The 19,140-nt window shown below is 32.3% G+C and overlaps 1 protein-coding gene across 2 annotated transcripts in view; it reads right to left on the bottom strand.

The window, feature by feature from the left end:
• The window catches only part of LOC138321534 (uncharacterized), a 30,034-nt gene extending 22,009 nt beyond the window's left edge, over window positions 1-8,025 (bottom strand). For both annotated transcript variants that reach the window (XR_011208341.1, XM_069265286.1), the window contains exons 1-4: window positions 7,834-8,025; window positions 1,606-1,632; window positions 822-1,012; window positions 221-375 (exon numbers count right to left, since the gene is read on the bottom strand). Coding sequence is in view for 1 of the 2 variants with exons in the window: in XM_069265286.1 (XP_069121387.1) it covers window positions 221-375; window positions 822-1,012; window positions 1,606-1,632; window positions 7,834-7,903 (443 nt within the window). In the remaining variant the exon portion in view is untranslated. The remainder of the gene's footprint in view (window positions 1-220; window positions 376-821; window positions 1,013-1,605; window positions 1,633-7,833) is intronic.
• Window positions 8,026-19,140: the final 11,115 nt, after the last annotated feature.

The following is a 19,140-nucleotide window of genomic DNA, read 5'->3' as shown; positions in this document are numbered from 1 at the left end:
TTATAATTAACGCTAGAACTCTGTCTCAATATTATTCAAAACGTTGTATGTCGTACCACGCACCACTTCAATGTGAAATTATTTCGTTAATGTCGATAAACCGAAGGGCTAAAGAGTTGGAAACTATTGTTACGTACAACTCCGAATTCGCAATTATAGTCTGAACATGAGGCAATTACAATAAAAACAATAGAGTACAAACATGCTTCATTACACTTACGATACTTGACAAGTTTCTATACTCTCTGAAAAGATATCTGTATAACTGGAGTCGATGATGTTATTACAATCCATCCAATTCGATAGAGATTTTCCCATTGTGTTAAACGTGAAGTAGGCCATCTCTACATCATTATCCCAAACAGCTAGACGTACCTGCAAGTTACCACGGTAGATAAAAGATAAATTGTTATGTTTCAAGTTATCAAAGATACTTACGAGTTCAGTTCGGTGATTCCTAAAACAGACAGTGCTGATGGTCATACAATTTTTATGTGTTGATGATCATTTAATTTTTATGTGTTGGTGGTCATATAATATTTATGTGTTGGTGGTCATATAATTTGCTTATGTTGATGGTCATATGATTTGAATAAGTCATGACTTTAATGGGCAAAAATTGTATTTTATCTCTATACCATTAATATATAATTTATGTATATAAATGTAGGAAATGAAAAAAAATAATAATACAGTTTGTATTTTTCATTGTATTTTCTGTTTTTTATCAAACAAACCTTATAGCATTGTCTCTACATTTTTCCTTCGTAATAGCAAATAGCCACATCTGTATCATGACCGAGAGAAGCACGTGAACTTACTGCGGAGATAGTTCTGGTAGTGCCCCAATCATCCAATATAGTCGATCTGTACTTGATACCGGTGGAATAAAGGTCAGTCATTACAGACACATCTGTCTCCGAGGACCCTCCGGGTGTGGTAAGAAACTCCGCCGCGCTAGCATACCCAGTCATATAGTCAGAACGGTGAACTTTAAACACCAGTCGCCAGGCTGGATAGCATCAATATGATACAGAATGTAAGCATTAACTATGTACTTTACATTAGTATGTTTGGTCTGTAAATGGTAACCTAAAGCTGGAGCGTATACTAAATAACCCTTAATTAGAGAGCCTTACCTTAAAAATATATGATTTTTTTCCAGAGTATCCTTCTTATTTTATCTTCTATTCGCATGTCTTTGAAAAATATAATGCCATGTGACATTCCTTCTTCTCAAAATAAATATTTCGTTAAATTCACAAATGACGTGATAATCATTTCTATATTGTTGATTTTATTATTGAATGGCAATTTTATTGTATTCAATTTAAATGCAAACAATATGGTAATCGGTATTGTTTCTGATATTCTACACACAAAAATAATCAAAAATATTTATCATACAAAGAAAATATTACTTATTTGTCATTAAAGAAATTGCTACAGGCAAATGACATTCGTGATGATGATGAATTAATGATGATAATGAAGATGATGATGTTGATAATTATGATAATAAAGATGACGACGAATACGACGACGACGACGACGACGACGATGATGATGATGATGATGATGATGATTAAAGAATAATGTACTTACGGCCTCTCAGATTATCAAGCTGCTGCCCTGTAAGAAGTACAACAATTCATGTTATGTTCTTGATGATGTAATGTACAATGAAGTACTCTAGTTAAAGTAATGGATAGTGTTTGAAGCAAGGGAAATGGAATAGTATCCTGATTACTACTATGTTTATTTGAGAGTGGTGGCAGTGGTGGCATGTTTGATTTCACTTTCTGTCTTAATATGTTTTTATTGCTAGATGCTTGGTAATGAGCATTGCAACGTTATTCATAAATAGATCTTTATGAAGATATTTATAATAAAAAGGTGCGCTTTAATAATTGATTTTGACGAAATGCCAAAACAAAAATTATTTTCTGACACAAAAAATGTACGATAAAGTTTGGCTGTTCTCCTGGGGACAAATAACAGCATGGGAAGTGCTCATATCTCTGTCGAGGTCAACATATTTAATTACATTTGTTCTAACTAGGTCGCATGGCATTAAACTGTTTATATATTACATTGTTAGTATTTCATTGCTATCAAACTATACAATGAATTCATCAGTCTAGTTACAGGAATTTCAAAGGGTATATTTACAATGGCCTAAGCACGGTCGATATTATCAGTCTGAATATTTTTTTCCACATTTGGATGAAACGATTTAGTGCGTATGTACATGTACCTTTTTAACAAAGTGTCAGAGTACAAAGAGTCAATATGATATATACCTAATGACTTAATGGTGTATTGTATACAGATAGGTATATTTTAATAAGGGTAACAATTTGTATTTCCAATATACTGGTCAGATGTACCCATTATTAATGTTTAGTACAATTTACAAAATTATTCAACTTGATTAATATTTATAATCTATAAATATGGCATTACGTATTTCATTTTTAACGTTGTGTTCAACACTGGTGTAATGAAAACTATTTCATTATTTTATTTGTTATGAAAAAAAATTATTTCAAAGAATGAGTGGAAATATTCTTTTTTCCGAGCAACGTTTTTACTAAAGATAACATAAAGGTTATGTTAATTGGACACACGGGGGTTGACCTTGGTTTAAAAGATTAAGCGATATATGACCGATATTCTGAATTAATATATCGGTTATAGAGTAATAAATCAAATAAAATAGTGCATACATAGTATAGAGATAAGCATAAAAGCAATAAAATGTTACTTTCGAGAAATATTCATTTTTCCAATGGAGATATTCTGCAATTAACGCACGTGTTTTTTTAAGATTAAATTGTTCCATAAAGACTATATCTATTTCTTATTATTATTACAGATGGACAAAACACGTGGGTAAAACTTCGCGGACAACTGACATTTGCGTATATTACATTGTCTGAGCTGTTATTTCTTCAATTTGTTAAGCCTTTTATCTTGTGATTAATTTATTGAACTATAAATATTGAGAACATCTTAGATACAATCAATATAAAAAATGCGTTTATTAAGATTGCGCTCTATTGTTTAACACAGATAAACTATCTGAATTAGGCCAACAATGACCAAATTATGAAATTACTGAAATACTGCATACATTGGACGGCTACCATAGCTCCCATTATAATTAAATCTAGAATATATTAGATTTCAATCACAAACACTTTCCTTTTATAACACTTAGTTTTTAAAAAAAAAACTGGTGGACTAGGGAATCAAAAAAACTTCGCCATGCATGGTCCCTTTTCGTTCGATTTTAAATGAAAAATTTCTAACAATGGTAAATATCTAATTGTAGTAATTTAAAATATGTATACCGGTTTTAGCATAATAACAAATAAAAATACATGGATTTTCTCACAGTATTTAATTATTTTCAAAATATTGAAACGGTGCATAACATTTCAGAGAGCATCTTCTGAATTTCGATTCATTTTTTTATTTCGAAATTACTAGTTAAAAATAAAGAAATATTTCATCATCAAAATTATCAAAAATTATTTAGAGTTAACTTTACCAGATGTCTATCAATACAATCTCATGTAAACTTAACTGACAGAAATCTATCAACTTTATACACAAATGGGTGAACTCAGAGATCTCGATCAGCATTGAGAACATTAATTCTAAACTTGATCATATTACAACCTCTGTGATTAAATACTTGCGTAAGACAAACGAGATTTTCCAGATCTTACCAACAAAAAACATTAATCACAATAACGGTAGAACCGAGACCGCATTTCTGATTTTGAAATGTGTATCAGATTTCTATCAAAATGCGATTGCGACATCACAATCATACACTGGATATTTAAAAGACATTAGCTTAGGATTAGAATCTTACATAACTCTATCTGATATAGTTAGTGGAATCTTCCATCTTAAACAAGTAATATAGTTAAATGACAAGACTGAGATATTCGTATCTGTAAGGTTTTAACGGCGGTATGACAAACAATGTACGCATACAGAAAGGTGGTACAGTAGTATATCCGCCATATATGATATAAAGAATAACATACATTTTATGGTCTAGTATCATTTGTTGTTTTGATATAATTGCTATGGAAACACATATATAATAAAACAACGAAATGCGTTTATTGTATGCTTATGTATGCATCGTATTTCCACCAGCCATTCGCAATGTCTGGAAATAAGACTACACGGGTTATTCCCCTTTATTTTTTATAAAGCTAACAGAACGTAAAATCCCCATTTGATTTCATTTTTAAATGGATTATCGATACCCGGAGAGAACTATAAAAGAAATATCCCCGTCACAAAATGTCACCTATTTTAAACTAAATAGCCTACGTGGTTGTGAAGGTTTCTGGTTGACCTGTTTAACAAACCATTATTGGTGTGAATAATACATATAGAATTGTATTGGGATTTTTTCAAGGACAATAACAACATTATATTGTAAGAAAATAAACAAAAATAGAAAAAATACAGTACAGTCCATAATATGTATTTGCTTGGTTGAACCTGATAGATATCGGTTAGAAAATGGTATTTGATATATAACTAAAGTAAATATTACTACTAATATCAGTTCATCTTACCCAACGTAATTGGAATATTTATTTAAATAGTGTTTTATTACAGTTTAGTATTTAATGACAATAACAAAAATAAAGTTCATACATATTTTATAGATAAATATAGAACTATAAACTATACTTATTCACTTGAAGGAGATGGATGGACTGTCGAAATATATTAAGATAAGATTATTTAATAAAAACAAAATACATCCCATGCCGAGCCAAGTCATATTCGGAAAATTAGTCGTCTAATTTGAAATTGCATTTACAAAGGGAATACTGAACATTTTATGTGTCGATGTAGAAACCCCTGTAATAATAAAGATATCAGAGTAAATGTTTGATCGAAAACATAGTCGCATATCTCCGTGTCACATTAGTCACATACCATGAGAAATACATTTAAAAGGGAATGATTGACTTTTCTATTTGTAAGCAAAAAAAAATCAAACATATTCACATAAAAAATACTATATATATCAGCATCTCGATCTTATTGTTCAACGTATACACCGAAGATAATCACAAGATATTAACATTTTCAGTTATCCTTTTTACAAAATGTGTAAAGTACTCGTTTTTTTTTTTTTTTTTTTTTTTTTTTTTTAAATTTAAAGTTTTATTATCAGCAGTGAAGGAAATATTTCATATGAAATGGTACATTTACTCGCGCTTTAATGAAACACAAATAAGTGAAATGTTTGTGAACTCACTAGCCTAAAAGTGCCAATACCACAATCGCTAATGTAATCTTAAGTCGAATAATTTCTAGAAATCCTTACAGGCCCACTACCTCTCCGAAAACAAAATTTAAAGTTTCTAATAAAAAGTAATTACAAATAAGAAAATATATATCTATAGCCTAAACGAATGTAATATTTTCTACGTAATATCTATGTTACAGTGGAGATTCATTACCGTCTAGGACAGTGATAGTCAGTGGGGGGAACATAAGACGACCCGCGTTATGTTAAATAGGTGATGATAAGTGTAGTATTAAAGTTAAGTTAATAACTTTGGCGACTCTATGAAATCACTAATCTCGTTTTTACATTCTCAATTTAAAAACAAAAAGCTGTTTTGGAAAGGTAGTGAGCTTTTTATTTGAAAACAAACAAACTCATTATTATCAGTAGGTTTACTATTGATGTACTGCTACTACGTTTAAGTCAAAACAGATATATGAACTATAATGATGTAATGTTATATGTATAAGGATGACTTTTCTGAACTCCCCACAAGCTCCCCTCAGGAAGGTTTCCATGTTAACGGTGGTAATGAATTCGGTTGAAAAAGCAATCGTGTTTTGCAATCAATAACTGTAAAAAATGTATAAAAGCTCATGTTCTTCAATAAGCTCTGTGTGGTAAGTAGTAACTTTGTGTGGAAAAATATCTTCACGATTAGACTGTGCCCCTATATACATATTTGGTGATATAATGATAAAAACAGAAAGTTTTGTTCACGATATGTTCATCATTGCAGCAAATCTCAACATCTCATTCATGTTGCTGGATTACGTGTTTGATGGATTTTGTCCTTTTATATTATATAAATTGGCGAGACGCTATATTTTCTAAAAGACTATAGGCATACAATTCCATTCACTACACTGATGGTCCTAACCCGCTGTGGCTACTGAGTCTAGAAGACCCGAAATATACATGGACGCTCGGCGAACTGGTAAAATCATCATGTCGTTATGAGAAAAACACGGTGACATTTAAAATATGTAAGAAAAAAAGAATAATGTAACAGTTTATTTTCTAGTCCAGTGTCCGGCATTATTCAAAAGTCTCAATGCATTATTACATGTTAAGTTTTTAGTAAACGTATTAGACGTTTCGGATGACGTAAAATTCGACCATTTACCAAACAAAAGACAATGTAACTTTATACTTGGAAGTTCAAAGGACATATAATTGGACCACGAAAATGGGCTTCAATGATGGCCAATATTTCTGATCTGGTGCCTGCAATGATCGCAGAGATGAACACTCGTCTATTATTGTGTATATACTTTGTTATTTTCATTTGATGTAAACAAAAGATATGATTGATGTAAATGTCTAAACAGAGGAAATAAAGAAAACATATTTATCTATCTATCTCTATAAGGATGATGACCTTTATGACCTTTCTGTTCTCCCCACAAGCTCCACTTGGAAAGATTTCCATGTTAACTGTGAAAATGAATTCGGTTGAAAAAGCAATCGTGTTTTGCTGTATAAAATGTATAAAAGAAGGCTAAAACAGTATTTATGAATATAGATCTTGAGATATAACTCACATTATCGGATGTCTGTAGGCCACATCATAGATGCTTCAATCCTAAAAGATTCCTCTGTGATATATGTCATACAAGAGAATTGCTGAAGGTTCAATCTGGTTACCCGATTTTAACTCAACGATTAAACTACTTTTTATGATATAAGGCTATTGCATAACGACCTATCATGCGTTATTTTTCTCTTGTTGATATTTTTATTCTGATTTTTGTGAAAAAAAATCGATAAGTATTCTGTTTATCTTATAAAACAAATGTACGTATTTTAGCGAAGTCAAATTTTTGACCAAATGTGAAAAAGATGTAAATTATTATTTATAAGCGCGAATGAAATTTAGCACATTCGGATATACAATAAGTTCGTTTACAGTGTTCAAAAGGGTTTTAGTCCATCATTATACGATTCCCTACATCCGAGTTATGTAAGAGATCCAAATACGACTCCGTAAACGTCACACTACAGGTTCTATGCCCACTTTACTGTCGTTTTCTCTAGAATTTTATTATTTTCAAATCGTTTTTCAGTTTAAATGAGGTGTTTGCATATCAAATATTTTAAGAGCATTAAATACGCTTTCAAGCTTTTCACACGATTTCAAGGTCATAGCATTGTCAAAGGTCTAATATAATCATTTGGATTTAAGTCAATCACAAAAGAAATGAAAATTAAAGTAAATAAGAATTAACTTCGACACACTATAATCAATAAAACTGTTTTATGGAGTTTTTTTCTTGATCCTCGTAATGGAACTATATACCCAATGAATTGAGTCTGCTTGTGTTAATAGATTTTAGTTTGGTACCGACTTTCTTATTACTCTTCTAGAAAACTTTTCTATATCTCGCTATAATGTACCTTTCCCTTTAACATGCCTACTTTAACATGTCCCTGTAGACCTCTATTAAAGAAAATATCCTGAAAGCGTTATTTTTATGACTTAAAACTCTACATACCATTTATCCTTGTGCAGATGAATGTGATGAGGAATGAGATGAGTCGAGTACATCCTCTTTTAGACAGCATAATGAAGATTTAATTTCACATCACAGTATGAGTATCCATAGGAATAATAACGGTAAATTAATCCAGCACAGATGTGCTCATCAAAACACTACTAACCTAGAATATACAAAGCTGGGGAACGATCAGGTATTTAAATAAACCTTTCATGTTTTAATTACCAGATTTTCGTGATAAATGTAACCGATCGACTTTACGAGAACAACAGGTTTTTATTAAACAAAGCTGTACTGACTACAAAGGAATGGTAATTAGTGATATAGACAAATGAATTAAATGATCTTGTTTTGTCAAAAATTGGGTACAATCGGTGCATTTGGTATAGGACGGACGTTATCTTTAAGCTTTGAATAAGAATCGTGCGATAGCATACTTTTCGACATATATAAAAATATATATTTATATATTAACTATAATGCCATGTGAAACTTAATAGCCATAACATTAATATTTGTTGGTTTTATGAACTATACTGTCTAAACATTTGATTTTAGAAAAAAAATCCATTTTTTTAATCAAGACAGATAAGTGTCAATAGCCATATAAAAGTCCAGCTTAAAAATGACAGCGTTCTTGTGGTTATAGTGGTATCCGGTGTGTGTCTGTATGGGATAGGAAGTTATATTTCGAGTAAATTTTCCTCGCTTATCTCTACTCGCAAAATACAAGTGTAAATCTCGGCCACCGCTATTGTTCGAATCCGGAACCTCCAGATAATTGACACCCATTCCAATCTACCAGAGTTACGTCTCAACTCCGTCAATAGTGACTGAATGAAATCCGTCAACATTGATAAGGTTTTTGCAGAAATCTCGTTTCAATCTTGATAAGATTTTTTACGATTTTCAAAACATAATTGTCTCGGTTAGTAGTAAGTCATAATGAGGAAAATACAACAAAATGTATTGTTCATTAGCGTCTATTTTGAAAATATGTGCTCTTACACTTTGCGAAGTTGACCATTTTTACTTTTCATGTAATACAAATATCAAATTATAACATTTTCTATTTAAGGTTTCATATTTCAGTGTAGTTATTATAAATAAACATTAAGCACACTGACTCCCTATTTTTATGTCAGAAACAGAGACCATTTATCTTTTAATCGGCAGTATAATAGAATGTGTTAGCCATCAGAATTGTTTGTATTAACCGTTAAGTATGTTAAAATGTTAAAAACGGTTATTTTGATATTCATAAATTTGCAGGATATAGGTTACATATGCTGCTATTCTGAGCAAATATAGAAGGGATGAACTGTATATAGCTTTTATTTTTTATATAAAAAACCTGTTTTACAAATGTACATTTGTACAACCAATCTGAAAGTAATCGCATTAGTATGCTGTGTGTATGGTCAAAACAATACCATTCCTATACCCCATACTTCTTGAGGGAAATATTAATATCTGAGGGTAAAATAAACCTTCACATCACACTGCAACAGGGACAATAAATGCATAGAGTCAGATAGCTATCTTTGATTCACAATAGTTCAAAATCATGTACACAACCTATACGATTGTATTTCCTTTCCACTTTGGTATGAACTCCTCTTTCCAAAAATCTTTATTAAAAAGGCAATCATCCGAAAATCCGAACTTTTCTGCAAAGACTATCATAAGTATTAGTTGAGTGCAAACCTTTGCATGTCTTATAAGAAAGATACCATTTTAATTTCAAAAATGGACATGATAAGGCAGATTAGCACTACCTCAGGTCGCGGAAAGCGAGAGATGTGGAGTTGCACCTCTACTCCTTACATTTGTTCCACAAAACTGCTCTTGCTGCTCCTGTTATCGCGGGAAACCTTCAAACTTCAGACATCAATAACATCAATATGCTGTAAATGTGCGGAGCACACTTTTCTTTCCGATATTGTTAGAGAATATCAACATGTCTTCAGGAAGAAGAGCTCGATATGTAAAACCTGGCTAATTATCAGTATTCGGGACCATGAAAAATATCTGGATGCAGACGAATGTCCAAAGTCTTCGCAAAGTACCACATGAGCGAATCCTCATGGAAATCCACCGTTACACCATAAGAGGTAGCAGGTTGAAGTGGATCCACGACTTTCTATTTCATTGTACCAAGGCCGTCGTTCTAGAAGGAAAACAGCCCAAAGAGTGCATGTCATACCAGCTATTCCACGAGGAGTCGGGCTGCGTACATTCTATTATTCGACCGTTTGTATTGGAGAGATGTACTTTGAAAAGAAACAGACTGACATTGGTGAACGTGGAAGAAGAGATAAAATTGAAATGTATCCCTGAAAAGTGTGAAGTCCTAAAAATTACCAACAAAAGGAAACCTCTGCACCACCTTAAAACATACACAACCACCAGCTGGACCATGCTAACCAGGCAAAATATTTAGGTCTAACCATCTCAAAAGCCCTTTCCTAAAGCCAACACACTGACAGAGTCACAAAGAAGGCTAACTCGATTTTAGCCTTTTTCGCCGAAACATCAGAACTTCTCCAGTCAGAGGAAATCCACCTATGTAAAACCATCGTTGGAATACGCAGCGTCGGTTTGGGACCAGACAACACAACAAGCAAAACATCAACGCTTTATAAATGATAAGCTAAAGCATTTTTTTTCTGAATGACTACACAGGCGTAGCAGCAACATATAAACCGTGTTACTAGATATCTTCAGACAAGAGTCACTTAAAGAAACTGTGTTCTATCGCATTTACTACAGTCTACCTTACCTCTACTGCAATTGTAGCTAGGCCATAAGATAGAATTCTTCCAACCTCATTGCCACACTCAAGCCTACCAGCAGGCATTTTTCTCCAACCGCCAATAGAATTCCTTACACAGGCACTCGTCCTCTGCTGTTCTCCACGAAGTGTACATCTGTTGTGTGTTTTAACGATTTTTATGGCGCTATGTCCCTTCGACATGCAGCGTACGCTCCTATCAAGTACAAGCATACTCTCTTCATGAGATGTGCACTTAAAGGTAGTATAGAAAGGAAATAGTTGTTACATTATGTCGGTTTGATGAGGTCATCTATATGGCTGCCAACATATTCTGTTTTAGGTCATCTGACCCGAAGTGTTAGGAAAAACTTATATTCATCATATTTCGTCCGTTGTTCGCCGTGCGCAGTGCAGTGCGTAAACTTTTCATTCAAACGTCTTCTACTCAAGACACAAGGTACTGAAATTTGGCCTGTAGGATGTTGGGATGATGGTTTTCATGTTTGTGTAAATAAAATCACCGGGATCAAAAGTTCAAAATCAATAACGACTTCGTGTCATTGTAACTAAAAGGCCTAGAAACATTATATTTGGCTTGTAGCATGTCGGTAGGAAGGGTTATCAACTTGTCTGAATGAATGACATTGCCCATCTTTCAAGGTCACAGGAGTCAAAAGGGCTAAAATGTTTAATCAAATTCTTCTCAATAACTAAGAGCCCATGATATTGATATTTGATCTGTACCATGTTGGGATAAAAGGCTTTGTATATATCAAAATTGTGCATGTTTAAGTGTCTTGTAGGTCATTCGAACCCGAGTATCCAATGTGAAAAACTATGGCCCTACCGACTGAGCCAAAGAAGCATACTCCGTCCTGATCGTACAAAAAACGAGAAGTACGTTGAGCTACAAATTTCTGTTTTAAAATCATTTCTAAACTAGATAATTGGAATCTAGGTGTCATTCAGCCAATTCCAAAAGATGGAGGAAACGGGCGAGACCAACTAGCATACAGGGGTGTTACTTATTTATCAGTAACAAATAAAATATATACCAACATTAATATTATCGTCGAGAGACTCACCAAGTTGGAAAACAACGACATTTTATAGCTACATGTAGGTGAAGAACAGAATGGATTCAGAAGAAACCGAAGCTGTGTTAATTAATCGTATACTTAATGCAATATGTTAATTAATAGAAAAAAAATCCAGAAAATCAATACTTGCATGTTTTATAGACGCGATGCGGAAACATTCAAACCATCCGATCGCAGGAAATCTCATCTGTCCAATGGACATATCTGCTATCGACTGAAAACCTCAATTTATCGACTACATGTACCTGACTACTGTGTTAAATCTAATAAACGTTGAAACGTATGCAGAAGTTTTGTGAAGAGTTTCTAATCATAATTATAGTTTGTACATGTTTTTACAGCCATAAAGAAGAGTTTTTATATATCATATGGCTTAAAACTTGCTTCCACCATTGTTTTATTTTCATTTGTCATGATATTAGGTACATGTATTTCCTTTGTCATTATATCAATATTTGACATTACCTATATATCCTAAGTAATAATGTCTATCCGTCTAATGGACATTTCTTATATATCCCTAGTTATAATGTCTATCCGTCTAATGGACCTTCCCTATATATCCCTAGTTATAATGTCTATATCCGTCTAATGGACATTCCGTATATATCCCTAGTTATAATGTCTATATCCTTCTTATGGACATTCCCTATGTGTCACTACTTAAATAACTTTTTTTTTTGCATCTAATTTACTCAAAAAGATAAGCCTAACTATATATATGATTTTTTGTGTGTGTATTTTTATGTATTAAAATCAAAATTATACCTTACATATACATTGCAGGCCTATATATGTATATGTTTGCTTACTAATGATGCACATGTATACATGTATAAGTATAATACAATTTATATACATAATTAACGGATGAAAATACCTGTCACGTCTCGTCATACATGTATGTCCATCAACTATTCTAAAGCTTCAAAGAAAGTATGCTGTTTTACCCGCCAATGTCGATACATTGTACGCTCATGACCATTACGTTGTAAATGTATCGGCTATTACACTGATTCAGACCACAGGGATCTGAGAATTAGTTGCAGCTTATATAATCATGGGCTCAACAGAGTGTCCTAAGACCATTTTTAGACATTTTAGAGGTCTAGATTAAAAAAAACGATAAAAATCATACTCTACATAGTATATAGTACAATGTAGAGTATGATTTTTATCGTTTAGCAACAAATACTAGCAAGACTATAAGTGTGCACTGTATAGTTGTGAAGAAACAGTGCACAATTATAGTCTTGCTAGTACTAGGTCCTCGTTTATACCGGTAACCACAGTAAATTAGAACAATCTTTCTGAACCAATAAGGCAACAAACTACAGTTAGCAAATTTAAAGCTGCTATCAATCCTGAACGCCATAAGCCGCCATGTTTTTTTCAACTACGGACCACGTCATCTGAATATTCTACTTACTAAACTTAGACACACTTGTAGCCATCTTAATTGTAATTTGAATCGTGTTAATCTTGTTGATTCTCCTTCTGGTGCCTGTGTCTACCACAGTGAAAACGCTTATCATTATTATTTTTCCAATGTCCGCTATATGAAATATTAGAGATGAAATGCTAAACAAGTTGATACCATATAACCCTTTATCCCTAAATCTAATTTTGTCTAGAAATGCTGGTTTGCCAATTATTGCAAATGAACATATTTTTGAAATTGTTCAGACATTTATCCGTGCCAGTGACCGTTTCTTAAATTCACTTCTGCGTGAACAGGTTAACTGAACCTCGTCGAAATATCTCCCTTATCTTTACTACTCCCTCTTGTTATGTATTTCCTGATTATTTTAGTTTTCTGGTTCAAAAGATTGAATTTTAGTTAAATTGAGTTTAATTTTCTTGTGTGGCACATAGATATGATACCTAGAATGAACTGGAGTGGACAGTGCATGGATCTACGGAATGTGTTTTATGAACAAGGACAATTGATCTGACGATGGAAAATGACTGTAGTTAGTACGTACCATGCAATAGCTACAGTGGTTATATAATCAGTGTGTTATGTCTTAATCTTTTCTTTCTGTTTTCCTACTTCTTACTTTCGCTATATCTTTTGTTTCCTACCTCTCTATATATCTTTTAATTACAATATAATATTTCATGTGTATATCGCTTTCGCCAATTTTGTTATATAATAGTTGTGGAGAGAACGTTTATAAGTTATCATAATTTGTGCCCAATCCGTTTGTTATATATGGCCCTGCAGGTAGGGCGTTAGAATTGTACCTGCTTCCTCTATTGCATGATCGTAAAAGGCGACTAAATTTAGTATCTTTTCTTTTCTCTTCTTCTTAACTGACTTTATCTTTCCTAATTCCTCCCTTGGCATCGCCTCACTTTTGGCCTTGAGTTGAGCGTTCGCCCCTGTGAGGAAGGCTCTGGGTTCTGTCCCCTGGCCGAGACACACCAAAGGCTGCCAATGTGAGTGGCATCAAACAGCTGAGCTGTCCCTCACTGGGACCGGGGCTGACTGGGACCGGCGCTGGTGGGGCCCGTAAAGATAGATAACTCGTCTATACTTAGCAAACTATATGTCTAGATATGTCTACTGTATACGAGTGCTGTATACATATATTATATCCATGTGCTAAAATATATCGAGGTAAACCTGATTTTTAAAATAATAATTTAGTATATATTAATATATATGTATTTTATATTATGTAGTTTTATCTAAATGTTACAGATAGTTGTTTCTATTCTCTTGCATTTTCATCCACGATCCCGCTGACTGATATACCAACGTATGTTTTCAAATGAATTAGCAATTGACTCCATCCTTTTGTGTTCTGGAAAATATTTTTTTATACTGTGGCAAAATTGTTTTAAAATAAAGAAATCGTTATAAACTTAAACACTTTTAAAAACATGCTGACAAAGCCTCAGCTCTAACATTTCAATTTTCTTTTATTTAATTCTGATATGGTGTATAGCATTTGTAATGTTCAAGTACTCTGAAATAATATTTCTTTTTTCAAAGATTGTGTCAATTAACTGTAAGGTTCACATAATATTGTATCACTTAAAATTGATATTTGGTTCATCGTTTTATTGCTACGTTTACAAGTATATATCCACTTCACTTTTTGTAAATGTAAAAAAATGTAAAATTGCTTATACATGTATATATATATATATATATATAGAAAGTTCAAAAAATGTTCTTTGTACATATATCATATATTTCTTCAAGAAAATAACCTTCATGACAAAGGTATTTTTTTTACGTTTCTGTTAAATTTTGTTCATTCTATGGAACTCTTCTATTTGGGGGGATAAAGAGGAATGTTTATTATAAATAATAAATATAAACATTTTCTTATATATTTATCCTATTACTGTAAATTCCATATAGAAGCTGATCATTACAAACCCAAGTCTGTACATCTACGCGTACGGCGACTCTCCAACGTCTCTTGATTCCTCTATTGTCATTTTTTCGTGGCGCATTTTCTTTTAAAGATGCTTCACCGCTGACAAAAAGTATTTTTTCTCTTTCAAAAACAGGAACAGGCGAATTAGTATTCTTCTTCAGTTACAAAAGTTATTACTTTACACCATTACCACCATTGAAAAGTTTGAGTTTCTCATTTTTCTTTAAGATAAAAATATTGAAAAATAGTTAATTGCATCCCGAAAAAAAATCGTGGTTCTCTTGATCCCATATGGAATGAAGTACGGGTTGCGCATACACCAATAGCAAAACAAATTATATTATATGATGTTTTTTGGTGTAATTTAGACATATATAAACACGATTAAACACCAATTATTGTTCAAATGATGAGTATCATTTTTGCTCTGCCGGCGGTGGAGCATCTTTAAATAGCATGCATATGTTCAAATTATTAAACAAAAGTACTAAACTAAAGAAAAAATATCTTAAATACCAGATAATCCTTAAAAAAATCGTATACAAACATAGACCCAACTCATATTAAACGCATGACATTTTTTCTTAATACCGAGATTTTTCCAAAAAAAAAAAACAAAAACAAAAAAACACCCTGTATACTTAGACGGACCCAGTGGGGGACAAGTTGAATCAGGAAATGTGATGCGATGCATTATTATAATATCTACATTATACACACACACACATACATATATAACATGTGTGTTAGAGTAAAGAGTTGATATAAAACGGATAACAATATATTTGAATACCGCAATTATCCCATAAACGACCACTATACTAAGACGGACCCAGTGGGGGACAAGTTGAATCAGGAAATGTGATGCGATGCATTATTATATTATCTACATTATACACACACACATACATATATAACATGTGTGTTAGAGTAAAGAATTGATACAAAACGGATAACAATATATTTGAATACCGCAATTATCCCATAAACGACCCCTATACTAAGACGGACCCAGTGGGGGACAACTTGAATCAGGAAATGTGATGCGATGCATTATTATAATATTTACATTATGCACACAAATATACATATACAACATGTGTGTTAGAGTAAAGAGTTGATATAAAACGGATAATAATATATTTGGATACCGCAATTATCCCATAAACGACCCCTATACTAAGACCGACCCAGTGGGGGACAAGTTGAATCAGGAAATGTGATGCGATGCATTATTATATTATCTACATTATACACACACACATACATATATAACATGTGTGTTAGAGTAAAGAGTTGATATAAAACGGATAACAATATATTTGAATACCGCAATTATCCCATAAACGACCCCTATACTAAGACGGACCCAGTGGGGGACAAGTTGAATCAGGAAATGTGATGCGATGCATTATTATGTTATCTACATTATGCACACAAATATACATATACAGCATGTGTGTTAGAGTAAAGAATTGATATAAAACGGATAAATATATATTAAGATATCACAATTGTCCCAAAACACTACCCGTATACTAAGACGGACCCAGTGGGGAACAACTTCAGTCAGGAAATGTGATGCGATACAATATAGATAACATCTGCATTATGAATGCATATAAAATTGATAACAAATATTTTACAGTGAAGAATTCATACTAATCACATGACAATATTTTCAAATGCCGCGATTTTTCCAAAAAATATCCTGTATACTTAGACGGACCCAGTGGGGGACAAGTTGAATCAGGAAATGTGATGCGATGCATTATTATAATATCTACATTATGCACACAAATATGCATATACAGCATGTGTGTAAGAGTAAAGAGTTGATATAAAACGCATAACAATATATTAGAATACCGCAATTATCCCATAAATAAGCATGCCGTTATATTAACTAGTGTCTATAACAGGTACAAAAACGATTGATAGACCGAAATCGACTTATTTTTTTTAATTAACAAAAACTCATATTTTGGTTATGTACGTTTTGTCTAATTTAAACATTGAACCATAGATGAAATATGGTATAACAATCGTCTATTCTTATGCTCATAATTCAAATCAATTATTGGCAAAATATAATACATGTTGTGTACATCCACAAATAAACATAGTTCGGTGTCATCAAGGCCCACTACCTTTCCGGAGGAAAATTTAAAGGTTACTTGAAAACATGAATAACATAAAAAAATACATATCGATAGTCTAAGATGAGGTAACATTATTAAACATGCGTTATATATAAAAACAGTCGAGATTTATTTCGCTGTTTTGCCGTCCGGCGTAGTGATAGTAAAAGATTTAGTTCAATTTAATGCTTAGCGTATGCATTTCTGAATTAATTGAGTCAAGTTGATCTACAAATGTAGTACAGTCATATAAAATATGTTTCTTTAATCTAAGCAAAATGCTACTAATTTGTTATTTGCTTTTGTTGAACTAAACATCAAAGAAGCTCTTAGGAAAGCATACTTTTCAATTTGATGTCCCTATCATCATGTGAATATCTCTAAAATAAGGAAGAACGTTATTGTCAAAAAATAAAACAAACCCATTCCCATTGAGAAGTAAGCGGATCGGTTTTGAAAAGTGTTTAGAACATTAATAATATTTAAACTTAAAAAAAGTGTAACTGCACATTTGGAAAATCGCATTCGATCAGATCACAGATCTTTTTTAAAATGTGTGATTTACCAAGTAATTTGTCTAGTTAGATTATTATTAAGTATACAGTGTATCCTAAATAACAAGCAGTTAAATTTGTTTATGTTTGTGATATCATTTTGACGATTGACTTTTGTATATTACCAATATGTTATCTACATGCTTTCATTTTCAATGTTATTTGTCTTAAGATGTAAAGTTTGTATTAAAACTTTGTTTTAAAATCCCCCTTAAATGGGTATTTGCGTTAACCAATACTCTAACTAATACATAACAAATGATAGATGGTTGTAACAGATGTTTGCCTCATTATATGAATAAAATGAGATAATGCTGTAAAACCTCATCGCAGATTTTTCATTACAATTGATTATATTTGCAGTTTATAGCTGAAAAATTGTATTTCGAAATAATCGACAACCATGCAATACATCGAGCAAAATTCTTATGCTTTATGTTTATTTAATCATGTATAGATATAGATGTTATCGGCGTCGCTCAGACTCCGTTTCTTTAAAAAATAATGAATCCGTCAGCTTTCTCCACTAGATTAACGGATAAATGTATTAATATAAAAATAACAGAAGGACAAGCTAAACTTAAAATAAAAAACAGATATATTACAAAATTAATATAACGTTTATATACCCGATATATACCCGATTTCGGTCTATATTAAGCAAACTTCTTGACCACCTATGCGGGATACATCAAAAACTGTAATTGTTACACCTTAACTTGGTAGTCCCTATACCTATTCTATAGTAAAACGAATCAATTCAGATGTTTGCGCCATTGAAATGTTGACTGGTAAACATCAAAACATCTTAAAATTAAGTTTAACATATATACAAAACATGTTGACCTCAAACTGAGTCAACAAATGTATAGCATTACATTATGTTCAAAATCATCTGCTGGACATTATAAATGACTGCACAAATCAAAATACATGACAATTTACTTCCAAAGCCAAGTTTCCAAAGGAACATATATTTGGTGAATCAGGGAGATTCCCTCACTATATAGAGGTTACTAGTAAAGCAGAATAATTATGTTCTGGCACAAATTGATCACTACTGATAATCTTTCTAGCAACATATAAATATATCATAGCTTTCTGATTGGCCAATAATTTATTTGCGTACCACGAGAATCCGAGAATGGCGCGAAATTAATTATAAGCATTGATGTCACTATGTTTTATTTTAATCAGGTTATGAAAAATTGTTAGCAAAGTTTTGTGAGATTTACAGTTTTCAACCATTTTTGTTTTCATTCCCCGATAAAACTAAAAAAAAACTATTGACGGTCATATTTAAATATTAGAGAATACTTAAAATTTATCGTAAAACAA

This window comes from Argopecten irradians, chromosome 1 (assembly GCF_041381155.1).
Source record: "Argopecten irradians isolate NY chromosome 1, Ai_NY, whole genome shotgun sequence".
NCBI classification, from domain to species: domain Eukaryota; kingdom Metazoa; phylum Mollusca; class Bivalvia; order Pectinida; family Pectinidae; genus Argopecten; species Argopecten irradians.
The sequence above is the reverse complement of the archived record's forward strand: the minus strand, read 5'-3'. Positions and strand labels throughout refer to the sequence as shown.